This window comes from Eschscholzia californica, unplaced genomic scaffold, assembly GCF_041429995.1.
Source record: "Eschscholzia californica isolate CP2 unplaced genomic scaffold, dmEscCali1.0.p SCAF_6, whole genome shotgun sequence".
In the NCBI taxonomy this organism is placed as follows: Eukaryota; Viridiplantae; Streptophyta; class Magnoliopsida; order Ranunculales; family Papaveraceae; genus Eschscholzia; species Eschscholzia californica.
In genome coordinates this window covers 2,843,844-2,870,566 of record NW_028238483.1, presented here as the reverse complement: position 1 = coordinate 2,870,566, position 26,723 = coordinate 2,843,844, and the positions used below count along the sequence as shown (strand labels likewise).

The following is a 26,723-nucleotide window of genomic DNA, read 5'->3' as shown; positions in this document are numbered from 1 at the left end:
AAATAAGAGAACTTATCCTTAAGGCAATTCGCCTCTTCAGTCCTCATGTGACGCATCACTGCATTGGCTTTTGAAGAGGTATGCCTTTCTTTTTGTGTTTGAGGTGGTTTCTATAGTTACTCCAGGATTCAGGAAACTTTTTGAGCAAAACATTGGCTTGAAGTATTTCACACATTTTCATGCCTTCAACAAGGATTTCAGCAACTAGGTTCTTATAGACATGAACCTGATTTATGATAGTCTACTCATTAGTAAACTGGAACTGCAACCTCTTACCCACGATGTATATCTTTCTTCCGACATTATTGACTCCATATTTATTTTCTAGGGCATCCCGGATATCCTTCGTAGACATGTAGTTAAGATACAAGTCAATTAACTTGCTATCCATATCATTCAATAGGTGGCCTCAAACGATTTTATTGTCTTTCTGTTGTTTGACAGTATCACAGTTTGGGGTATTAAGGATACGAGATTTGTCCTTAACAAGAGTAATGTCGATGTCGATTGGATCAATACTCGATATAGCAACAAATAAAATATAATCGACTTCTAGTTGTTCGAAGAAAGTAACCAGCTTCTGTGACCACCTTTTGTAGTTAGTTCCATCAGGAGGAGTCCACTTCGACATATCAAGTAGCGGGTTGAGGTTAACAACAACCTTTGATCAGAGATAATCACTTTCAAATTGTTGGAAACATAATAGAAGATCAATGGAGAAATCAAAAAATAATGTATTAACGTGTTGTTTCATGGTATAGAGGGCACTGCCTTGAAAGTGATTTCGGTACAACCTCAGTTCAAATTGTATAACTCTGGTCACTCTCCAAGGATTGACCACATCTATTGTTAACTTCTCGCACTAAAGAGAACAATATTGAAGATAACAGAAGGATAACTCAGTCATAGAAGAAGATGATAGCTTTTCTGTGTATCTTCCCTGTTCAAAACCGGTCAATACATATACCAACAGAGGAAGACCAAACCGACTAGGAAACGTGCATAAAAGATAGGGGAGTTGCAGAAAAACTCAGAAAAAAATCGTGTTTATCCCATGAATTTTTGTTTAAACAGAGTTTGGGTCAAAGTGAAATTACTCCCTGTAGCAAAGGAGTTATTTTAATATAAGCAATGGGCCACGGGCCCAAAAGCCGAAGCCCGCCCGCCGCGCGTGTGTGTGCGCTTGTGTTGGAACCCTTCTCAACTTCTCCAAGTTGTTCACTATCGGTTGTGAAACAACCTCTTATAAAGACTAGCTTGTTTCACTAATCCTACTATATGGGACTTTGGGTTGTGGCGAGTATTTGCCTTTCGTTTCATCTCTAGTGCTAGACTCCACCCATATACCAGCTAGCAAACAAAACAGTCTTAACTAGTAACCATAAGTGTGGGTTCACCAACCAATTAATTAAAACCCAACAGTTACCACCAACTTTTATGTATTGTTAGTTTAGGAAAAACAAAAGAGTTAAAAGCTCTGGTGCCATCTCTTAAAAAGAGAACAAAGTCTTGAATTGAATTTCTTATAAGAGGAACAATGATAACTCTTTTTTTCGGTTAAAAAGGAAATATATATATATATATATATATATACACATTTGAAGCCCTTCGTGGCAGGGTAATAACCTTGTTAAGTGTGTAGGCGCTTCGGGAGATTACTACGATAAACTCTTGTCGTTATCTATAGTGTTGGGCAGGATGGGATTGTTGAAATATATTTCCATAGTATGAGATATCCCATATAATATTCTTTCTATATTGAGATATTAGGAAGTACTCCCTCCGTCCCATTTTGTTTGACCTTTTGGGAGATCCAACTTATTAAGGATTTTCATTTATTGCTTCCTAACTAAATGTATTTTCCTATATTACCCATATTTACTTTAGAGTATTACAATTAAAACTACATTGGAACTAGTGTAGAACCAATAAAAAAAATTTATTAGTATTAAAAGTAAGGGTAGATTAGGAAAAATCAATAAAACTAGTAATAAATGAGTCTTATTTCAAGTAAGTGGACAAACATTTTGGGACTTCCTTAAAAGAAATAACACCCAAACAAAATGGGACGGAGGGAGTAGCAATTATTAGGAAGCACCAAATATTAGAAACTACTAAATATATTAGAAGCTGATAAATATATTGTAAAGTTAGAAACTACTAAACTAGTAGAATTCCAACTCTATAAATAGAGACTTGTATTTCTTTTGTAAACCATCATGGAATAAAATAATCTCTTTGATCAATTTCAACTTGGTATCAGAGCCAACGATCTTAAGTTTTTTTTTCTTCTTTTCCTGAATTTCTATCAACAAGATTTATCTTCATCTTCTCAGAGATACAATTTCTTTTCTTGATATAATCTCTTCCTTATAATTAATATAATGGAAAAGATAGATCAGACAATTGCTACGATTTTTCAGGCAGAGGGATCCTTTAATTCAGGAATTATATTGAACGAAAAAAATTATGATATGTGGTCTCAAATCATGGAGATGCATATTGCTGAAAAAGAAAAGCTTTCGTTTATTCGTGGTAATGCATTACCACCGACTGAAGATGACATTAAATATGAGAAGTGGTACGCAGAAAATCAAAAAGTCAAGAGATGGTTGTTGATGTCTATGACTCCAGAAATTATGAAGAGATACATTCGATTACCTACAACTCGTGATATTTGGAAAGCTTTATCTAAAGCTTTTTATGATGGATCTGATGAGTTGCAAGTCTTCTCATTGAATCAAAAAGCGTTTTCCCCTAAACAGAATGGGAAGATACTCTCTGTATATTATGGTGAACTGGTTGAGATCTTTAGTGAATTAGATCACCGTGATAAAACGATCATGGAAAACGAAAAGGATATTGTATCTTATCGTAAATCAATTCAACGACAACGTGTGCATATTTTTCTTGTCGGGTTAGATGGTGAATTTGAACAAATTCGTGCTGAAATTTCAAGAAAAGATCCAATTCTTGATTTGGAAGAGTGTTATGCTATGGTCCGTCGTGAGCTTGTTCGACGCACAACGATGAACGGAGAATCTGAAACAACTGATGCTTCCGCAATGATGACTCGCAACAAAATAAAACCAAATCTTGTTAAAGCTATTGGTCAATCCGACAAATCAACTTATAGGTGTACCAACTGCAACAAAATTGGTCATACCAAAAGTCATTCTTATGAACTAGTAGGCTATCCAGAATGGTGGGATCATAATCGAAAGAAAAACTGTAAGAAGACCCCTGTAGCTGCACTTGTTGAGACGGAGGTAGAAAATCCAACTATTGAGCAAGCTTTAGCAATGGTAGCCACTATAGGTAACGTAGGTAAGGTTTAAAATATTTCTACACATGTTTCGAATAATACTTGGATAATTAATTCTAGAGCTACAAATCATATGACTTTTGATTCTAGACAGATTTCGACCATTAATCAATCCTTACATACATGTGTCTCTACTGCCAATGGCACTCCAGCCTCTGTTGTAGGGGAAGGACCTATATCTCTTACTAACACCCTGAATTTAGACTCTGTTTAGGTTGTCCCATCTTTAGATCATAATTTATTATCAGTGTCTCAAATAACTACTGCTTTATTTTGTGTTGTGATTTTTTTGCCTGAATTTTGTGTATTTAAGGACATCCAGACAAGACAGACGATTTGTTATGGTGTTAGGCGAGGAATGCTGTATTACTTGGACTTAGTATCTGACTGCTCTAGTAAATTGCGTCAGACATTAACAGTGAACAATTTTGAAGATAAAAGTAAAGCTGAAATATGGTAATGGCATCGACGTTTAGGACATGCTTCTTTTGGATACCTTAAAAAATTATTTCCGTCGTTATTTATTAAAAGTGATGTTTCAAGTTTTCAATGTGATGTTTGTGGACTTGCAAAAAGTCATCGTACATCGTTTCCGTTAAAATTAAATAAAAGTCCAATTCCTTTTATGATCTTACATTCTGATGTTTGGGGTCCATCTAAGGTTCCCACTTTAGGTGGGTCACGGTGGTTTGTTACATTTATTGACGATTGTACAAGGATGACTTGGGTGTGTTTGATGAAATCTAAAAGTGAGGTAAAAATATTATTTTAGAAGGTTCATAAATTGTTTAGCACTCAGTACAATTCAAAAGTTCAGATACTTCGTAGTGACAACGGTGGAGAGTATATAAATCATGAACTTCAAACCTATTTGGAATTCCATGGTATTGTGCATCAAACCACTTGTCCAAATACCCCTCAACAAAATGGAGTCGCTGAAAGGAAGAATCATCACTTATTAGAAGTCATCAGGGCTATGTTAATCGAAGCACATATGTCATTATCTTATTGGGGAGAAGCACTTCTTGCTGGAACCTATTTAATTAATAGAGTACCTTCTAGTACTATTGAGTTTAAGACTCCCTTTCAATCTCTAACAGATGTTATAACCTCTCAGACAATTTCAAATTTACCTCCTCGTATCTTTGGTTGTGTAGCATTTGTTCATCTTCATGAGCACCAACGTACAAAACTAACTGCAAGGGCATTAAGGTGTGTATTTGTAGGGTATGCTGCAAATCAAAAAGGTTACAGATGTTATCATCCTCCAACTAAACGAATGTTTGTTACATTGGATGTTATCTTTCATGAAAACTCCATGTAGTTTTCATCCGAGTCTGAACTTCAGGGGGAGAAAAGCAAACAAGAAGTTCTGACTCTTGATTATGAAGAAACGAAAAATCATATAAAAGAGAACAATCTTGGATCTAATATTGAAGTAAATTTAATTCCTAAAGAAACAATACCAGATGAGTCGGTAGTGAAAGAAAGTGTTAATGAAATCGTTGACGATATTATGGATTTGTCTCCAATTGAAGCCACTGCACCAGAGGTTCGTGATACACCAAACCAATCGCTTGTCGAGGATAATCCTGAAGCACCATCTGAACTATCTAGGAAAAATATTACCACCGCGTCAAACTAGAGGTATACCTAAACCGACATATGAACCTGAATTGTCTAGTAAAATCAAATATCCTATGAGTCACTATGTGTTAGATCATTGTCTGTCAGAATCAAATAAGTCATTTGTAAATCAATTATCTACTGTATATATTCCTAACAATGTGCAGGAAGCCTTATCCGATCCAAAATGGAAAGCGGCTATGAATGAGGAGATGAAATCCTTACAAAAGAATGATACTTGGCAGCTAGTTGATCGTCCAGTTGACAAAAATCCAGTAGGATGTCGATGGATTTATTTAGTGAAGTACAAAGAAGATGGTACAATTGAACGTTACAAAGCGAGACTAGTGGCAAAAGGCTACACTCAAACTTACGGAGTCGATTACACAGAGACATTTGCTCCAGTTGCAAAAATCAACACAGTTCGTGTCTTGTTATCATTGGCAGCAAATTTCGATTGGCCACTTCAACAATTTGATGTGAAGAATGCTTTTTTGCATGGAGAACTGTTAGAAGAAGTATACATGGATCTTCCACCAGGATGCAATATACGAAAGACACGTAACCAGAAGGTGTGTAGATTGAAAAAGTCATTGTATGGATTAAAACAATCACCAAGAGCATGGTTTGGAAGGCTTCCAAAGGCTATGAAGGAGTTCGGGTATCGCCAAAGCAATTCTGATCATACCTTATTCATAAAAAGGCATGAAGGAAAACTAACAACACTTATTGTATATGTTGATGACATGGTAATCACTGGAGATGATCCCGGAGAACGGAAGGCTTTACAAAATTACTTGTCTAAAGAGTTTGAGATGAAAGACCTTGGTGAGTTGAAATACTTTCTTGGAATTGAAGTATCTCGATCGAATAAAGGGATTTATCTATCCCAGAGAAATTATACTTTAGATTTGTTACATGAGGTGGGTATGTCAACATGTGAGCCGATTGATACACCTGTGAAAGAAGGATTAAAATTGTTCATTGAGCCTAATCAGATCCCAGTTGATAAAAGAAGATATCAAAGACTCGTTGGAAAGTTGATGTACTTGGCGCACACGAAGCCAGATCTTGCATATGCGTTAAGTATTGTTAGTCAGTTTATGCACAATCCCAGAGAAGAACACATGAATGCTGTTTTAGGCATTTTTAGATATTTAAAGGCAACTCCGGGAAAAGGTATTTTGTATACTAAAAATTCGAGTTGTCAAACTATTGATGTATATACTGATGCAGATTGGGTCGGGGAAGTAAATGGTAGGCGATCAACTGCAGGATATTTTACCTTTGTTGGTGGGAATCTTGTTACGTGGAGAAGTAAAAAACAAAACGTTGTTGCACGTTCAAGTGCAGAGTCTGAATTTAGAGGTATGGCAGATGGCATATGTGAAGCGATATGGTTAAAAATCCTCTTGGACGATTTAGGATATCCTTCTGAAAGACCAATTGTGACAATAAAGCAGCATGTGATATTGCTCACAATCCAGTCCAGCACGACCGCACAAAACATGTTGAGGTAGATCGATGTTTTATTAAAGAAAAATTGGACGACAACATTGTAGAGATACCAAAGATCCGATCTGAAGATCAATTGGCTAATGTTCTTACTAAAGCAGTTTCAAGTCGAATTTTTTTGAAACTGGTGGACAAGTGGGGCATGTGCGACATCTATGCACCAACTTGAGGGGCAGTGTTCAAATATATTTCCATAGTATGAGATATCCCATATAATATTCTTTCTATATTGAGATATTAGGAAGTAGCAATTATTAGGAAGTACCAAATATTAGAAACTACTAAATATATTAGAAGCTGATAAACATATTGTAAAGTTAGAAACTACTAAACTAGTGGAATTCCAACTCTATAAATAGAGACTTGTATTTCTTTTGTAAACCATCAAGGAATAAAATAATCTCTTTGATCAATTTCAACTGGTATCATGGTAATTGCGCCTACAAGCAGGTTTGGCGGGGTTCGATTCGCAAAATGTGGTTGACGTTTTTGATCTTCCACTAAAACATGTGACTTTTCACAAGAATAAGAGTGTGTATATATATAGAGAGAATGTGTCTCTGGTACGTAGAGATCCAACGAGATAGGGTATCTGAGGTGGTTGTGGGATCTAGTTGATTTGAAGTAGTAAGTGTTATTACAAGCATTTATGTTTTCTAACGTAGGGGCTATATATAAAGAAGCTGATAGTTTGGTGATCATCTAACCCTTCACCCATCAAACCCTGGCTAGGAAACAGCAGCATGCTTCTCCATGCCACTTTTGCCTACTCAGATTTGGAGTTCTTCTTATATAAATGGCATACTTCCTTGCTAGTTTTTTTCTTCTTTCTTATCTTGATAGTATATATGTATCTGAAACTAATCAGTGACCAGGTTCTTATACATTGGCCTATTGTAGATGTTCTTCCATATCTCATACTAAACTTGCACCGCATTCATGATTGGAGTGTTGAAATTTTGGAGGGCTATGGAGGTACAACATTTCAAAGAGGACCGTATTTGGCACGTTTCAACATACTCTATACATGTGATCCTCGTAATGTAGAGTATATCGTCAAAACCAATTTCTCCAATTTCCCAAAAGGATCAGACTACAAGGAATCCTTTGACATTTTAGGCGATGGTATCATAAACGTAGACTCTGATATATGGCATTCTCATAGAAGATTGGCACGTATGGCCTTTTCGTCGAAGAAGGTTCGTTTTATCATAAATAACTCGACACAGAAGGTAGTGCAAGATGCTCTCCTCCCATTGCTAGTAGTTACTGCTAAACAATCCAAAGTTGTGGACATACAAGATGTGTTCTTGAGGTATACGTTTGATACTTCTTTTAGTGTTATATTTGGGAGAAACCCTAATTATCTTTCTATTAGTTTTCCACCACATGAGTTTGCAAATGCCATGGACGATTCATTGAATGTCACGTTTTATAGGCATATGGTGCCAATTTGGTGGTGGAAGTTATGTCGATGGTTGATGGTAGGAAATGAGATAAAAATGAAGAACGCAACGATGATAATAGATCATTATATGGAAGAATTCATGAAGGAGAAAAGAAATGACATGGTTAAAGAAACAGAAGCAAGTGATCTTATGCAAGTGTATATGAGTCTTACTGAAGGGGAAAAAGATGAAACATTGTCTAAGATAAGCAGTGATAAGTTCCTTAGAGACACCGCCTTGACGATGCTTTTCGCTGGTCGAGATACAACTGCATCTGCTCTCACATGGTTTTTCTGGCTGGTTTCCAAAAACCCATGGGTAGAGGAAAAAATTTTAGAAGAGCTAAATCTAGTTTATTCAAAGAGTAAGAAAGTTGATAATGATCTTAAGACAAAGAGGCCATGGATGTTTGATGCAGATGATGTGACAGGGATGGTGTATCTTCATGCTGCAATTTGTGAATGCTTAAGACTATATCCTTCCGTTCCCTTAACTCGTCGATCACCTATGAAGGCAGACATACTACCAAATGGGGCAGTGGTGAGACCAGGGATGAAGATCCTAATCTCCAACTATGCCATGGGAAGAATGGAGTGGGTGTGGGGGAAGGACTGCTTAGAATTTAAGCCTGAGAGGTGGATCAACAAGGACGGAAAGCTAAACCATGAGACCATGTCTAAATTAATGGCATTTAACATTGGCCAAAGGATTTGTATAGGAAAAGATATGGCTTTTGTGTTGATAAAATGTGCAGCTTCAAGCATACTGTTTAATTTTCATGTTGAAGTATTGGAGGGTCAAACTATTAATCCTGGACAATCCATTGCCTTACCTATGAAGAACGGGTTGATGGTTAAGATGAAGGAAAGAATTATGTAATATTTTATGCTCTAGTAGCTATAGCTTCATTGATTGGTTTCATAGTTAATTATTTATCAAACAGATTTTAATTTATATTGTTACCCAAATAATATCTCCGTGGGCAAATGGTCCAAAATAAAAAGTAAATTGGGTTTAAAGTCCGAACTTAATGTAAAGTAGGTACAAAGTCCTTTTCTTGTTAATATTTGTTTTTGCCTCGCACAGATGCACAAATGTATCAACAATGTTTTCATTGTTTAGTGAATGTGTAGGAATATGTTTGTTTTATATACAACACAAACTAAATCACGTGAAGTTGAACAGTAAAATGTATAGAGTTATTTACGTTTTGTTTAATGAAACAAGGTAATGATGTCATGCAAAAATGATTTTTTTGGTGAATCCCAAAAACTAGATATGTAAAAATGATTTGTCTTGTACATTTCAAAAATTGTACTTCTTTTTAGACTTTTGGCCTATTTTGTTCTAACAGTGGACTTATATGGTACTATTAGGGTCCATATTTTGGAAATTCCAGTAATACTTTCGTAATATTGCTTATATTACTTTATGAAAAAGGGAAACAATACCCGATTTTAATTTCTTGAAAGCGGAACCTCACCTCTTACATGTAAGACCATTCCATATGCCTCATAAGCAATAATAAGGGTGAGGGTGAGACTCAAATAAAAGAGTCCTTAGCTGAGTCGCCAAATCAAGGAAAATCTTTTTATATGTATCTCTAAGATCAAACCGACTGGATATATTTAAACCTGAAATCATTAATTGAAACTGACACCTAGATAATTTTTCAGTTTTTAGGGGGTGGTAGAGGTTCAGGACATTGGAGGACACTCAGAGACAAAATGTTCCAGAGACATTTCAAGACATTTCAGGACATTTGTCCGTAGACAAAATGTCTTTATGGAAATTTCAAGACATTTGATCCATAGACAAAATGTCTCAGAGACATTTCAAGACATTTGGTTCATGGACAAAATGTCCTGGGGACATTTCAACATATTGAATCCATGGACAAAATGTGTATTGGATATTATTATTATTATTATTATTATTATTATTATTATTATTATTATTATTATTATTATTGAAGGGTAATTGGTAGACATTTATTATTTTAATATTATCATTAGTGTCAGAATAATATATTTGTACTCATATTTCAATAATATATTTTTCGACTTTTGTGGATATCTGAGGATATTGATGGCAATTGGTAGACATTTATTATTTTAATGTTATCATTATTGTCTAATCATATGAAATAATATATTTGCACTACTACTTTGAAAATAAATTTTTCGACTTTCGTAGACATCCGTGAATATCTGTGGACATTGATGGCAATTGGTAGACATTTATTATTTTAATATAATCATTATTACCTAATCATATAAAATAAAATATTTGCACTAATACTTTGAAAATATATTTTTTGATTTTCGTAGACATCCGTGAATATCTGTGGACATTGATAGATATTTAGTTGATATTTATTATTTTAATATTATTACTATCTTACCATATGAAATAAAAAAAAATTAATTAATATTTTCAAATATATATTTTTCGACTTTCGTAGACATCCATAGATATCTGTGGACATTGATGGACAATTGGTAAATATTTATTATTTAATATAGTTAATATAATATTAATATAATATTAATATAATAATAATATAATAGTATAATATAATAATAATAATAATATAATAGTATAATATAATAATAATAATAATAATAATATAATATAATATAATATAATATAATATAATATAATATAATATAATATAATATTATAATAATATGATTTGATAATAATAATTATTTTTATCACCTTCCTTACTCAAATAAAATATAATAATATAATATAATAATAATAATAAAAATAATAATATAATAATACTATAATAATATAATAATAATAATAATAATAATAATAATAATAATAATAATAATAATAATAATAATAATAATAATACAATAATATAGTAGTATAATAATAAGATAATATTATTATAATATGATTTGATAATAATAATCATTTTTATTATCTTCCTTACTTAAATGTCCCCAAGTGTCCACAAGTGTCTTCCATATTTTGAGAGACATTTTCTCTCAAAAAGCTCTCCAAATTTACACTAAAATGTCTCCAAATGTCCCCAAAACCAATTTGTCTTGAAATGTCCCTTAATTTCGTGTCCCAAACGAATAACACAGACATTTGGGGACATTTCAAATGTCCTCAACCAATAACACGGACATTTGGGGACATTTGAAATGTCTCCAACCAATAACATGGACATTTGGGGACATTTTAAATGTCCCTAACCAATAACACGGACATTGGGGGACATGAAAATGTCCCCCAATGTCCCCAACCACTACCACCCCCTTAGAGTGTTGCATTAGGGATGTCTTTTGGATTAAGAATTTTAATAGTGTCATGTAAGAAAAAAAATCTCAATTAAGACTTGAAGTTACATATGGCATAATGACAATGAGAATTTCTTTTGAGTTTATGTTGGAGATGCTCTTATGAATTTTTTTGTTTTTGTCCAAAATGCATTTCCATAAACTAACCATTCATAACATAAAACAGAAATAAGTAAATGAATGCACACAGAAAAAATAAACGAAGTACATAAGCTCTGTCCAAAGAAGCCCCTTAATATAGGTCGGCAAGTGAATTACAAAATAAAATAAACTAAATTGGTTTTTTTGATGAAGGAAACTAAATTGGTTGAGCATTTGTTGCATTATATGTTAGTTTTTTTATTAATAATTAATGCCAGTGAAATAGCTGTACTGATAGTAACAGTATCTAATGCTAGTGTGCTACAAGCTCTAGATCATTATGAGCACCATGTGTGTATTTGAAGTTGTGTGACATCTACTTAACAGGATTTGGTGAGCATTGATGGATTAAATAATGTTACCTCAACTGTACAACTGCTCCACTTTGGTCCTGAGTAAAAAACAAAAAGACATAATTAAACATATTTATAAGAAGAGAAGACTTTGTAGTCCATATAAGCTAACAACTGACTCATTTGAACTTTAGCTTCACTATCAAAATTTATCCAACTTAATGTATAAAACAAGTATTAGAGTTACGCCTGCAAGTACAATAATTTACCAGTAGTTCTTGTTATAGTCTTGCTTTGGGAAGGGTCTACAGTTTGGGTTGCATGAGCTTACTCAAGCTTAGTAACTGTGGACGTTTTTGGGTGAGTTCGTAAAATCTTCTCTAAGAACTAAACCCCTTACTCATAGAATTGGGCTTGGGTGTCAAAAGGGACAAATATTGAACAATACTAACGTTTGGAGTTACATATAGTTTGAGAGCCACGTCACTTGGGAAGTTTCGGATGTCTGGGTTATATGTGTTGGCAGGGCCGTGGCTAAGAATCTGAGAGGCCCAATGTCAAATTTTTTTTGGGCCTCTTTTATAACTAAACGTAAAAAATTATATTTTGAAGAGAAATTCAAAATAATTTGACCTTAAAAAGATAACTGATTGAAGAAGAATTATTCTTATGTAATATAAATTTTAACTTTTTTTCTAATCTAAAAGGATACAAATTTAAGTAAAATAATTTAGATTTTAGGAACAAAATAAATTGAGATAAACAAAAAGAAGCAAAATTTGTAAGGAATGTGGAACAACTTTTTTTAAACGTATTAAAACTAGAGAGACCCTAAATATTGAAAAGGGATATTTAGTGTTTGGGTCAAGGATAAGTATCTGTTGGGTTATGGTGGTGTCTACTAATGTCGTATAAGCGGAATCTCAGACATCTTAATGTTCCTAACATAAGGAACCGACCCTCCAAAAATCAGATTTAATGTTCCTAACATAAGGAACCGACCCTCCAAAAATCAGCCCAATTCGAGCCCTAAAAGTGTCTGAATCGGTTTAGGCCCAAAACCCTGTTTTCGGGCCTTTTTGCTATCTTTTGCCTAAATTCTCTTTAGGCCTATGAGATATGTTTATGGGACACTCCCATGGTTATATCACACTCCCACTAGTTGTAGACGGTAAAATGTCTACGGGTCGGAAAGTCTGACAGTCAACGGGTCGACGGTCAAATGTCTTGTCGGGTCGGATGCTTCGGGAGCCGGCTACGTGTCGAAAAGAACCTGCACACAAAAAGAGAGAAGAGATCGTGAAGCCTCTGGGACACCGGGATGGTGCCGGCCTAAGGGGGCTCCGACGGTCAAGTCAGATTACTCGATCAAATATAAATAAAGTGAAAGTGGGCGATAAGGATGTAACCGTCGTCGGAGTGCTTAGGTGTCTCGGCTCGTGGAGTTGTCGAAACAGATCCCCACGGTAATGATATACTTACTGTAATTACGAGGGTGATGGTGATGAAATATTGGCGTTAACTCGCTGGTCGTAAAAGAGACTAGCAATAAGGTGCTGGTCGTAAAGGGGTCAGCAATAAGGTGCTGGTCGTAAATGGATCGGACGGTGAGGATCGATGGATGGATGATGACGATACGCCAAGCGTCTTATCGCTAGGTGAGTGATGCGGTAAGGGGGTGGCCGTATTAAGATGGTGATACGGCCAGCTAGTTACTGCTGGATGGGTGTTACGGTCAGCTCGTTACCGTTGGATGGAAGATATATCAGACCAGAAAGCTCTTGTGCAATAAGGTGATGGTCGTATGGTGTCGATACGGCTAGCTAGTTATCGCTCGATTCGTGACTACCAGACTCTTATCTCCAAACTTCTAAGATGAAGAGTCAGAGACTTTGAGAGAATCGAAAGACCTTTGAGATGCTTATGAGAGAGTAAGTGAGTGGAGAGAATGGATTAGACTACTCGAGTACTATTGTCGAATGTTGGATGCCCTGGTCTGGTTGTAGCCTCTTGTATTTATAGTGGTGGAGAGGGATTGCCTTGATGACAACCAGCTAGTAACCGACGTATTTATTCCGCGTCATTACTCCTGAGAGATACGTTAAAGGCTAGAGGATCTGACCGTCAGATGAATATTCGAATTTCTCGAGGGACGGCTGAGATGTTACCGCGTGTGCGGTAAGCTACTGGCTGGTAACACCCGTCTTTAAGTGGCAGATACGGAATATTTACCACTAGTGCGGTTATGGATGGCGCAATAATCCTCTGGCCGTAAGATTGCCTAGTACTGGCAGGTGGCTATCGCGTGACACGCGTCAGATACGCTTAGTGCCCAACGGGTATGGATTCGGTGGCCCGAGTAGCGACTCGGGCCATTATCGGGCCTTTTTATTTAGCCTCGCGGATTTTATCCTTACGAAGCGGTTGTCCATAAATTCTGCGGGCACCTCGTGGGGCGGATATTTGCCCATACAATTTGCCCCCCACTCTCTAAGTCCGGATGCGGAGTTAGAGAGTAGTGAGGTATGACCGTGTCAGCGGAGGAGTGCGCGTCTCGATCATATTTTACTAGTGGGAGTGCCACTTTGCATCGTAGCGATGGTTGTTTCGAGGTTGAGTGTCCTACTCGTATTATTGAGGTGCCGGTAGGTTTCAGATACTTGGTCTGACAGAATCGCGGGAGGATTCGTTTGACGAAAAATTGGTCGCGAGATGGGGTGCCACGTGAAAAAATCGGATATATCAAGTGCCGGTAGCGGGTTTGTTGGGCGCAGGGCGCCGGGAGCGCACGAGGCGCTCGGGGCGCCGGGAGCGCCCAGGGCGCACGGGGCGCACAGGGCGCTCGGAGTGCACAGGGGGGCGTCTGCGTACGCCCAGCGCGCTCCTGCGCGGGGCGCACAGGAGCGCGCCACGTGGCGCGCGCTGGGCGTACGCATTACGCCCAGCGCGCTCCTGCGCGGGGCGCACAGGAGCGCGCCACGTGGCGCGCGCTGGGCGTACGCATGACGCCCAGCGCGCTCCTGCGCGGGGCGCACAGGAGCGCGCCACGTGGCCCGCGCTGGGCGTTTCCGTTACGCCCAGCGCGCTCCTGCGCTCCTGGCCAGGAGCGCGCCACGTGGCGCGCGCTGGGCTTTGCGATACGCCCAGCGCGCTCCTGTGAGCTTGGCCAGGAGCGCGCCACGTGGGCGCGCGCTGGCCGTTCAACGGCCAGCGCTCTCCTGCATATGTACTGGCCGTCCGGACGGCCAGCCCCTTCTTGCGCGTTGGCCGTTTGGACGACCAGTGACCTATTGCACCTTGTTTGTACGATCGGATCTTATCGCTTCGTTTTCTCCAGGTGTCACCCGCTTGGTTCCCGCGCAAGATCCAGATATGTCGTGGGTCCTTGGGACGTCGCGTATCAGTGTTTAAATGTATTTGCGCGAAAGGCCACTTCGCGGGAAGGAGGTGGGGGGTACCCCTTGGGTTGGACCCTATAAAAAAGGGGTGTAAGGCCATTTTTTCACTTGCCATTTGGAGCTTGGAGAGAGATTCTTGGGATTCTTCACCTTCATAAGGTATTTTTCTCTTTCCTACTTGATTTTGTTGAGTTCTTTGATTGAATTTTAGTGTTCTTGAATCGTTCTTGAGTGTTTATAGCGTTTGATCTTCAAAGTTACTTTCCTTATTTGTTGGCATGTGTTTTTGAGATTCATACCTTGAGTTAGTTGTTGCTAGGTTAGATACCTTGACCGAGTTGTTGCTATGTTCGATACTTTGACTGAGTTAGTGCTAGGCTTGATACCTTGAGTGAGTTGCTGCAAGGTTTGACACCTTGAGTGGGTTGTTGCTAGGTTTGATACCTTGAGTGGGTTATCACTTAGCTCGATTAACTGACTGCACACACCAAACTAAATATTGCACACCAAGCCAGCTATTGCTCACTTCCTTAGCCTCAGTTAGTCGTTGTAGGATCTGAAACCTTGTCCATTTTCCATACAGACTTTGCCTTCTGAGATGAGTCACCGTCAGCACGGTAGTTCCTCTGATCCGACTAACGCGCCAGAACCTTCCGAATTTAGACGGATGTTGGCGCGAAAAAGCGCATCCTTGAAGCGCTTATCTGAAAACCCGGCCTCCACTATTACGGAGGAGGGGCTTCAGAATGTGAGATTCATGTATAACATTCCCGGCTCTATAGAGCTCAGGCTTCCTCAACCCGATGAGCTGATTGACGAGGATCATGGCGGCTGGACCGCACTGTACACGACTCCTTTCTCCATGGGATTTAGATTCCCCATCCCCCGCTTGGTTCACGGGGTCTTAGATCATTACGAAATAGCTCCTTCGCAGCTCATGCCTGGCGCGTGGAGGCTTTTGTTGTGTTTGGAAGTGTTGGCCTACCTACAAAGCGTAGATCTCTCAGCGAACGATGTCCTCCGCTTCTACCACTTGGCGAGTCACTCTAGGGACAAGGGTCGGTATGGCATCAAGCCGCGAAAACCTGGTGTTCTTTTGATCACTGGTTTGCCGGATACCGATCGAAAGTGGAAAACCAATTATTTTCTTGCACGTGGTGACCTGGTGTTCGGTGACCGGGGGATAGGTCAGATTCCTTCCCGTTGGCAAGACGCCCGTAAGTATGTTACCGTTTATTTTGAGTACGCCATGTATGTTGTTGCCTAATGTTGTATCACCTTCTTGACAGATTGTACGTTCAATAATCAGAACGTTGCGAAGCTTCGTGGCTGGAAAGAGAGGATCTCCCAACTGCTGGAACGACGTGACCCCGAGAGAAGTAGCGCTTTCCTTCTGTCTCATTCTCTTATTTCATCAACTCCTCTGTGGGATTTCGTCCCTGGTAGAACTTTGGTTGGTCAAGTTCCTCCTCCTGCTGCGGCTGTCGAGATACAGAGTGTGCTTCGTCATTCCCAAGAGGTGTTTAGTGCGCCGATCTTATTCTCACCTCCCGCAGCGAGTACAGAGTCTTTTTCATCGTCAGAAATGGTGGGTTCCGGCTACATCCCCGGTGCTTATGCGGACATCCGGAAGGGTGGCCAGAGGAAGAGGTCCAAGGCAGGTACCGGTTCGAGTTCTCTTCCGCATTCTTCTTCGTCTACTCCTGTTACCGAGGAGGCCCCAGCTTCAGAGCCGGTTTATTCGGCGATACCTCTGTCTGGGTCTTCTGGTGAGGTTCCCATGTGGAGGCATCATCCTTCTGCTTCGCCTTTTGATGGTTCCACTTTTTTATCTACTGGAGGGGACCAGCTGCTCTCTTCTGAGGATCATCAGAAGTTCCTCGCTTATGGTCCCTGCGGGGGTGCAGACTATGGTGTTTCACACCAATACCAGGTATTTACCTCTTACCCCAGTTGCAACTATTTTTGTTATATTTACATGCTCATCTTTGTTTTGGGTCTTGGTAGGCTCTCATGGCGTCGATCTCCTCCCGTCGTCAGTTGAGCGAGAGTGTTGACCGAGTTGCGGAGTTGACGGGATCATTCTCCAGGTTGCAGACTCGCTACGACAGCCAGGTGGTTTCCTTTCAGGAGCAGGGTGACAGGATGCATGCCCGGGAGAGAGAGTTGGAGGATCTTCGGGGGCGGTACACTGTGTTGGAGCGAGAAGCGGCGTACAACCAACAGCTAGTTGATGAATTTCCCCGTGAGAGGGATCAGATTGCGACTGACGCGGCGTTACGAACTCGTGCAGACTTGTTCGTCGAGTACCGCGAGCATGGGCCCGACAAATGGGATATGGATGATAACATAGAGGCCTGGCGGGTTCGTTACGAGGAGCTCTTGGCGGAGAAGCGGGCGGGAGAGATGACGATAGATATGGATGAGGTGATGAGGGGCGATGATGCGACTGGAGGTAGTTCGCCTCATTAGCGTTTTCCTTTACTTGACTTGTCTAGAAATACTATGTGTGTTGTTGATTTCTTTTTTATGTGACGAACCATATTTGGTCGTCGTCGTGTGTCGTGAGGCGTTCAGCCCTTTTGTTTGGGCGACACACGTCGGATATATGTTGTTGTTGACGAACTATATGTAGTCGTCATCGTGTGTCGTCAGGCGCTCAGCCCTTTTGTTTGGACGACACGCGTCGGATATATGTTGTTGTTGACTCTTGGTTCAGCTAGACTTCTGGATTTGTATTTTAACGGTTCAAGTGAACCCACTGGATTTCTTTAAGACTCTTCCTTCAAGGATACATTTGCTATTGTTGTTTTTCTCCTTAGTTGAGTGGTTATGCTTATGTAGGGAAGACGACTAGCGCCTTATTGCGTTTAGGTGTCGGCAAGTAACTTATTGTCTTATCTTGGATTGATTACCAATCATAATTTATACCAGTGATATGGTCAGCACCTTACTGTGTTCAGGTGACGGCTAGCAGCTTGTCGTCCTAACTTGAATGGATTATGAATCCTAAGTTATACACGGGATACGGCCAGCACCTTACTGTGTTCAGGTGACGGCTAGCAGCTTGTCGTCCTAACTTGAATGGATTATGAATCCTAAGTGATACACGGGATACGGCCAGCACCTTACTGTGTTCAGGTGACGGCTAGCAGCTTGTCGTCCTAACTTGAATGGATTATGAATCCTAAGTCATACACGGGATACGGCCAGCACCTTATTGTGTTCAGGTGACGGCTAGCAGCTTGTCGTCCTAACTTGAATGGATTATGAATCCTAAGTGATACACGGGATACGGCCAGCACCTTACTGTGTTCAGGTGACGGCTAGCAGCTTGTCGTCCTAACTTGAATGGATTATGAATCCTAAGTCATACACGGGTACCTGTTCAAAACTAACCTCGGTGAACTGACTTTGTAGTTCTTTTACATGCGACACATAGGCTGCCATCTTTACGTCTTTGGCCTGGTAGGTTCCTTGTAGCTGGTTAACTACGAGTTGGGAGTCTGATTTTATCGCAAGTTTCTGGACTCCCATCTCCTTTGCCAGGTTCATTCCTGCGATTAGGGCCTCGTACTCTGTTTCATTGTTGGTGGCTTTGAACCCACATCTTATTGCTTGTTGGATTAGGTCACCTTCTGGGGAAGTGAGAACAACACCAAGTCCTACCCCATTCATGTTGCTGGAACCGTCTACTGATAAGGTCCATTTGAGTTGGCTATGTTCCTGTAGATGGAGCAATTCTCCTTGTGCCTGCACTAAGGTGTTAGGTGTAAAATCAGCAATAAAATCAGCCAGTACCTGAGATTTGATCGCTGTCCTTGGCTGGTAGCTGATGTCATGTTCGCTTAACTCCACTGCCCATTTGGTCAATCTCCCAGACAGCTCTGGTTTGTGAAGAATATTCTTCATTGGGAAAGTCGTAACCACTACAATTGGGTGGCATTGAAAGTAAGGTCTTAGCTTCCTGGCTGCAGTAACAAGGGCAAGGGCAAGCTTCTCCAGCTGACTGTATCGGGTTTCAGCATCTAGCAATGACTTGCTTGTGTAATAAACGGGCAGCTGCTTACTGTCTTCTTCACGAACAAGTACTGCACTTACCGCTGTCTCTGCTACAGCAAGGTAAATGAACAACTTTTCTCCGTCTTTTGGTTTGGAGAGCAGTGGTGGGGATGTGAGGTATCTCTTCAGCTGTTGTAGAGCTTCTTCACAGGCAGGTGTCCACTCGAAATTTTTCCCTTTTCGCAGAGTGGTGAAGAACAGATAGCATCTCTCGGAAGATTTAGAAATGAATCGGCTAAGTGCCGCCACTCTACCTGCAAGCTTCTGGACGTCCTTGATGCATTTCGGGGAAGGAATACCCATCACCGAATTGATCTGATCTGGGTTAGCTTCGATCCCCCTTTGAGTCACCATATACCCTAAAAACTTTCCAGAGGACACACCAAAAGAACACTTAGCAGGGTTTAGTTTCATATTATACCTCCTGAGTACCTCGAATGCTTGTTTGAGGTGTTCCAAGTGTTGTTCTGCTACTAAGGACTTGACCAACATATCATCTATGTAGACCTCCATAGTATCGCCTAGCATGTTGGCGAACATTTTGTTTACGAGCCTTTGGTAGGTGGCACCTGCATTTTTTAGTCCAAAAGGCATGACTTTGTAACAAAATATACCTCTTTCCGTGACGAAGGCGGTTTTCTCCTGGTCGTTTGGATGCATAAGGATCTGATTGTAGCCCGAGAATGCATCCATGAAGCTCAAGAGTTCGTGGCCGGCTGTGGCGTCTACTAGCATGTCGATGTGAGGTAGTGGGAAGGAATCCTTAGGGCATGCTTTGTTCAAGTCTGTAAAGTCAATACATACCCGCCACTTACCATTCTTCTTTTTAACGACCACCACATTAGCGAGCCAATCTGGATAGTGCACTTCCCTTACAGATCCGATGTCAAGTAGCTTCTGGATCTCCTCATTGATCACCTTGTTGCGTTCTGGTGCGAATTTCCTTCTTTTCTGTCTGACCGGGGTGTGGGAAGGGTCTACCTGCAATTCATGAACTATTATAGAGGGGTCTATCCCTGTCATATCTGCATGAGACCAAGCAAAACAATCAGAATTAATGGTTAGGAATTCAATGAGCTTTTCTCTGAGAGTAGGAGGTAGTTGTGCTCCTATTTGGACTTTGTGCTCTGGGATGTCGGGGTTAATTTCGACTTCGTCTAACTCCTCCATGTTCGGTTGGTTGAGGTTTGAGTTGAGGGACACTTTGTTCTGTAATTGCTACAAGGGCTTCTTGGGAGCCTTCATTGTGTTCTTGTAGCAGTTCCTGGAAGCTCCTTGGTCTCCTTTGATTTCCCGTACTCCCCAGGGTGTTGGAAACCTCAACACTTGGTGGTATGTTGATGGTACTGCCCTCATCTCATGGATCCAAGGTCTTCCAAGGATCATGTTATAAGCTGATGGGCAGTCCAGTACCACAAAGGTGGTGCTAAGGTTAATTCCTCCTGCATATACCGGTAGCACGATTTCTCCCAAGGTATACTTCTGTTCTCCACTAAATCCTATAAGGACAGTAGAACGTCGGCAGATGCTCGATTCTTCTAGTCCCATTCCTAGCAAGGCATGTAGAAACAAGACATTAGTGGAGGATCCGTTATCAATAAGTATACGTTTAACTAACACATTCGCAATAGTGAGAGAGAGGACAAGAGCGTCATGATGAGGGTTGACGAGCCCTGAGACTTCGTTGTCAACGAAGCTGATGGTTTGGTTGGTGAAAGTTAGGGTTGACGCCTCTGTCGAGTGGGCAGTTGGGTTTGCTACGATTCGTGCACTTCTTTTGGCTGCTGAGTGGCTTACTCCACTCACTTCCGAGCCACCTGTGATCATGTTGCAAGTCAATGTTGGAATCGGCTCCTCTGGTTCTTTGGGTCGGGCATCTGCTTGGGACATGGTTTTCTTGCCTTTATCTGTCAGTAAGTCGGTGAGGTGACCCCTCTTTAGGAGCTCAGCAACTTCAAGCCTGAGGGCAATGCAATCTGCAGTAGTGTGCCCATGGTCCGAGTGGAATTCACACCACTTGGAAGTATCCCTCTTGTCGCTTGGCGTCTTTGTCTTCCCTGGCCACCTTACCGTGTTACCCATCCCCTTCATTACAGCAATCACCTCACTTGGTTCAATGTTGAGGTTGTATTCTGGAATCTTGGTACGGATGGGTCCTTGCGGTTTCTCGTTTTGACGATTAGGTGGAGGGTTGAATGGCCTCCTGTTCTCCCTTGGAATTGGTCGTCTGGTTGGGTACGGATCATTGCTCCTGGCCTCTGACCGTCGTTCGTATCTTCTGGAGTGACGGTCTCTTGACCTATCTTCTTGTGAATAGTATCTGTTCCTGTGAGCTTCGTCTTCTTCCCACCTAATTTCAACCCAAGCTCTGGAAAGGACATCCTCCATTGTTGTGCAATTGAACTTGGTGAGTTCTTTGTACAATTCCCCATCTGGCAGTAAACCTTTCCTGAATGCATCAACTGCTGTCTCCTGGTTGCAGTAAGGGATTGACACCTTCTCCCGATTAAATCTTCCCACATATTCTCTGAGTGGTTCACCTCTTCGTTGTTGGATTCGGTAGAGATCACCAGAGAGTTTCTCCAGCTTCTTACTGCTTGCAAATTGCTCGACAAAGGTGTCTGTGAGCTGGGCAAATGAAGCGATTGAGTTATGGGGGAGGTTAGTGTACCATTGCAGAGCTGGGCCAATCAGACTAGACCCAAAACTCTTGCACATACACGCTTCCCGCAAGTCCCTTGGAATCGCAGCAGTAAACATCCTCTGTTTGTAAGAGGCTATGTGATCGTCCGGGTCAGAGGTGCCGTCATACATCTTCATGTTGGGGAAAGTGAACTTTCTGGGCATCTCCACCAGAGCAATTGCATCGACGAACGGAGAATCGGCATAACTTTGAGGAAGACTCTTCTTGAAGGGGGTCGGGACTCCTGGAATTCTAGTGATCAGAGCCTCCATTTCAGCTAGCCTCTTTGCTAAAGCTTGCTCTAAAGGGGTACCTGTATGTGAAAATAATAAGGGATTAGAAGCCATGGTGGGTTGAGTAGACATAGGGAAGATAGTAGGCATAGCAATAGTAGAAGATGAGTAAAGAGGAGCAGCCATGGTCTGCTGTGGAGTGAGAGGTTGTTGAAAGGTATGTGTTGGAGCTATGAATGGAGCACTTGCGGATCCTGTCCCTACTCGGCTGGTGGTGAAGCCTGCAGTAGTGTTGTGAGGGGGTGTTGGGCGATTCGACGGTCCTCCTACTTCAGAACCGTTGGGAGGTGGTCGATTGTCCCCCAAACTTTGTCTTCTTGGAACCACCAATTCAGTAATTCTTTCTTGCAGTAGCATGTTCTCTGCCCGGACAGTAGAGTTCTCCTCCTCCAAAGCTCTCAATCTTTCGGCATTTTCTTGCATCTGGGCAGTGAGGGCAGCAAGTTGTGATGAGAAATCCACAGAAGCATTGGACATGTCTCCTTCCATGGTACTTGTCTTTTTCGGTAGTTAGTGGCTGGCCCCCTCCTTCTAGCGCCAAATTGTAGACGGTAAAATGTCTACGGGTCGGAAAGTCTGACAGTCAACGGGTCGACGGTCAAATGTCTTGTCGGGTCGGATGCTTCGGGGGCCGGCTACGTGTCGAAAAGAACCTGCACACAAAAAGAGAGAAGAGATCGTGAAGCCTCTGGGACACCGGGATGGTGCCGGCCTAAGGGGGCTCCGACGGTCAAGTCAGATTACTCGATCAAATATAAATAAAGTGAAAGTGGGCGATAAGGATGTAACCGTCGTCGGAGTGCTTAGGTGTCTCGGCTCGTGGAGTTGTCGAAACAGATCCCCACGGTAATGATATACTTACTGTAATTACGAGGGTGATGGTGATGAAATATTGGCGTTAACTCGCTGGTCGTAAAAGAGACTAGCAATAAGGTGCTGGTCGTAAAGGGGTCAGCAATAAGGTGCTGGTCGTAAATGGATCGGACGGTGAGGATCGATGGATGGATGATGACGATACGCCAAGCGTCTTATCGCTAGGTGAGTGATGCGGTAAGGGGGTGGCCGTATTAAGATGGTGATACGGCCAGCTAGTTACTGCTGGATGGGTGTTACGGTCAGCTCGTTACCGTTGGATGGAAGATATATCAGACCAGAAAGCTCTTGTGCAATAAGGTGATGGTCGTATGGTGTCGATACGGCTAGCTAGTTATCGCTCGATTCGTGACTACCAGACTCTTATCTCCAAACTTCTAAGATGAAGAGTCAGAGACTTTGAGAGAATCGAAAGACCTTTGAGATGCTTATGAGAGAGTAAGTGAGTGGAGAGAATGGATTAGACTACTCGAGTACTATTGTCGAATGTTGGATGCCCTGGTCTGGTTGTAGCCTCTTGTATTTATAGTGGTGGAGAGGGATTGCCTTGATGACAACCAGCTAGTAACCGACGTATTTATTCCGCGTCATTACTCCTGAGAGATACGTTAAAGGCTAGAGGATCTGACCGTCAGATGAATATTCGAATTTCTCGAGGGACGGCTGAGATGTTACCGCGTGTGCGGTAAGCTACTGGCTGGTAACACCCGTCTTTAAGTGGCAGATACGGAATATTTACCACTAGTGCGGTTATGGATGGCGCAATAATCCTCTGGCCGTAAGATTGCCTAGTACTGGCAGGTGGCTATCGCGTGACACGCGTCAGATACGCTTAGTGCCCAACGGGTATGGATTCGGTGGCCCGAGTAGCGACTCGGGCCATTATCGGGCCTTTTTATTTAGCCTCGCGGATTTTATCCTTACGAAGCGGTTGTCCATAAATTCTGCGGGCACCTCGTGGGGCGGATATTTGCCCATACACTAGTCATATCATTCGATTAAATACCCATTCATATGTGTAACCCGTTGTAGGATCCGATCGAAGTTAGCCGCGAATTACTTCGTAATTCAACGATCTTAGTTGGTTTTTAGCTAAACACTACGATCCCCAAAATCAATCGGACTTGATGACCTTCTTGATCAATTGTCTTAACCGACAAATTGCTTGTTTTGCAATCTTGGTCGAAGGACATCTCCTTCAGACTCCCACATGGACTTAGAACAAGTGCAATGCTCGATTCCCGTGTCAATTAGTATCCCATCTGATACGTCACGTCCTTCAGACTTTCTTGATATCGGAGTACAACTGTAAAAGACAAACGATTAACTCTTTTGCTGATCCCGTGTCAATCAGTTTTCAACTCATCAAGTGGCCTTAAGACACTTTGTACCTAATGTGATTAGGATGACATAATCCATTCTTGCGCTCCCACTTAACTTCATGTCTATCATGTCTTTCCCAGTATCCGCCTTTGTAACCTCCTTTTACGGCGGCGTTTAACGGAACCAAAGTCGGACATTCCTTACATAAGATGAGTGGAACACTCATGTTTTGAGGAATCTCTCCAATATTATCTTATGAGAAGTGTTTGGCGTTCATCACGAGTGATGTACTTCTAATTTTGAGGGTTATCCAGTGTATAAGCTTTTTACACACCCACGTAGTCGACTCAAATACTCTTATTCTATAGCCCATGAAACTGCACTATCTCATCGACCTCACGTGCTACTCTTCCTTGGTCATTGTTGTCCAAGCAATGTCTTGGACTAGGAAGATGATAATAAATATTCCAAGTTCACTTAATAGGGTTTCATTCATCAGATCACGTATCTGACAAACCTATTCGGAATGTTTTATTATCTGTGGACTGTCGTTTAAATACTAAACCAAATTTAGACGACTGTGAAATAATCAACTTATTTCTGATAACGAGAGTTTGTAAATCTGAGCCTCTTTTGTAAAACTCCTTTTACCTGCTCAATTTTACTTGTCGAGGTTTATTCAAAATATACCTCATGTCTTAGACTTGTGTATGAATCTCATACTTTGCTTAGGTGACAGTTTAGTTTGACTACCAATGTAGTCCGTTTTAAACTTTGCTAATTATCAATTCATTTGAAGATTGCTTTCTTCAATCATGATAATTTCTAGTAATTCTTTACTAGTATTAAGGCTTTTATTCTTTATGTAGTATTTGCAACAATTCCCGGCTTAAACACTTTTAGCCTACTTTCCTTCCATGTCTGGAAGTTTGCTACGATGACTTGTTTCAACTTTTGTACTACTTCATCCTTTAGCCTTCTAGGGTGTTTCTAAGTAGTGTTTCGGTTTTCCAATCCGAATTTGGATGTCTAAATGCTAATCATGTCCAACATGATTGACTTTATGTTTTGAACATAGATGTCTCTCTCATGCGTGGTTGCTCATCGGTGTCTCTTAGACTCCGGGTCTTGCAACGCTCTCTGTCATGAGTTTTTGGGTCGAAATTCTTTTAGACTTTTCCGAGTCTCAGATTTTCAGTTTTGGATCTCAAGCGTCTCAGCGTACTGAGCCTTTCTAATCCTATCATCTTTTTTATCTATGCTTATATATCTTAGATGCCCAAAATGGCATTTTATCCTTGTGTGTGGTCCTTTTATTGAGTCAGTTCGTTACTGTTATACAACATCTTATGTTGTACTCAATCTTTTGTATTTACTCTGCATACGGACCCGGAAGATTTGTTACTCCCACTCACCTTCTTGAAATTTCGTGATTCAAGAATTTCTTCATTCCTCAGGAATCAAAACTACTTTGATTACCTCTATGAATCGAAGATTCCGACTCTTGCGTGCTATAATCCGTTGATGGATTCCTGAAGCATGCATATGGACATAACTGGACTGGAAGAATTTCATTCCTCTTGTCTAGTTTCGGGAAACTCGAATGTTTCCATCCTTCTCAGTTTTCTATTCTGGAAAATTAATTTAGGTCTTCTGTTGACTTAAATTATCAAGTTACATGTCTTGACGAGATATGGATTCCATGATGATTTTGGCTTCTAGCCAAAATTTAAAGTCAATTTTCGTCTCTGCGCAGGTCTTTTATCTCTTCAGAGATAACCTTTATCTTCTGAATCTTTGAGATTACTTTTGACCTTAAGGGCTTTTGAACAACAATTTGGAATACTCTCAGTCGCTAGAGAGTTCTCCTGCGAATTAACATTCGCTTTAGTGCGGTAGGTTTTTCAGATCACATCTTTACCTATTCCTTTTCCGAGGAACCGCGGTTTACTGTCTTTCAACAGTTTTGTTGTTCTTCGTCGAATTTAATCAGCCTGTACAATTTTCATGATTGTTCTTCATGACTCTACATGATTTTTCTCATGGTCGAATTAATTCGACTTGTAATTTTCTCCCACTTATTCTTGTAATAATTAGTACTTTTCTTCCAGAACACTAGGTATGCTAATTACTACAAGAATATTATCATGAGCAACAAACACTTTGTTCTCTTGATTGTTTGTGGAAAAAGCCCAAATTTTTTCTAAAGAATTTGCGTCAGACTTCAGCTAATTTTTGTATCCTCATAAAATGCTTCTACACAAGGTTTAGCCTTTTAGACGGATTTTTGGTAAATGTGTGGGAACAAACTTTCTAGAATATATCCCAAAATATTCGGAAGACTTGGCTTAAACCCATCATTGATCAAATCATGCATAGCAGTGTTCGATTACTCCCACTGAATCCACCATCCCTCAGATGTG

General features: G+C 40.7%; 3 protein-coding genes across 3 annotated transcripts; all 3 read left to right on the top strand.

Moving 5' to 3' along the window:
- The first annotated feature begins 2,474 nt into the window (after positions 1 to 2,474).
- Positions 2,475 to 6,355, top strand: LOC147530814 (uncharacterized). The gene is made up of 6 exons (XM_086647190.1): positions 2,475 to 3,327; positions 4,426 to 4,572; positions 4,783 to 4,877; positions 5,119 to 5,269; positions 5,375 to 5,700; positions 6,305 to 6,355. Exons 1-6 carry the CDS (start codon positions 2,475 to 2,477, stop codon positions 6,353 to 6,355), a joined length of 1,623 nt encoding a protein of 540 aa, XP_086503316.1.
- A 739-nt stretch (positions 6,356 to 7,094) lies between these two features.
- Positions 7,095 to 8,933, top strand: LOC147530813 (alkane hydroxylase MAH1-like). The gene is made up of 2 exons (XM_086649424.1): positions 7,095 to 7,781; positions 7,905 to 8,933. Exons 1-2 carry the CDS (start codon positions 7,210 to 7,212, stop codon positions 8,791 to 8,793), a joined length of 1,461 nt encoding a protein of 486 aa, XP_086505550.1. The 5' UTR covers positions 7,095 to 7,209; the 3' UTR covers positions 8,794 to 8,933.
- Positions 8,934 to 14,815: 5,882 nt separating this feature from the next.
- On the top strand, positions 14,816 to 17,860 carry LOC147530812 (uncharacterized). Its single transcript, XM_086650895.1, has 2 exons — positions 14,816 to 16,999; positions 17,074 to 17,860. The coding sequence occupies exons 1-2, from the start codon at positions 16,652 to 16,654 to the stop codon at positions 17,536 to 17,538; spliced, it is 813 nt and encodes a 270-aa protein (XP_086507021.1). The 5' UTR covers positions 14,816 to 16,651; the 3' UTR covers positions 17,539 to 17,860.
- Positions 17,861 to 26,723: the final 8,863 nt, after the last annotated feature.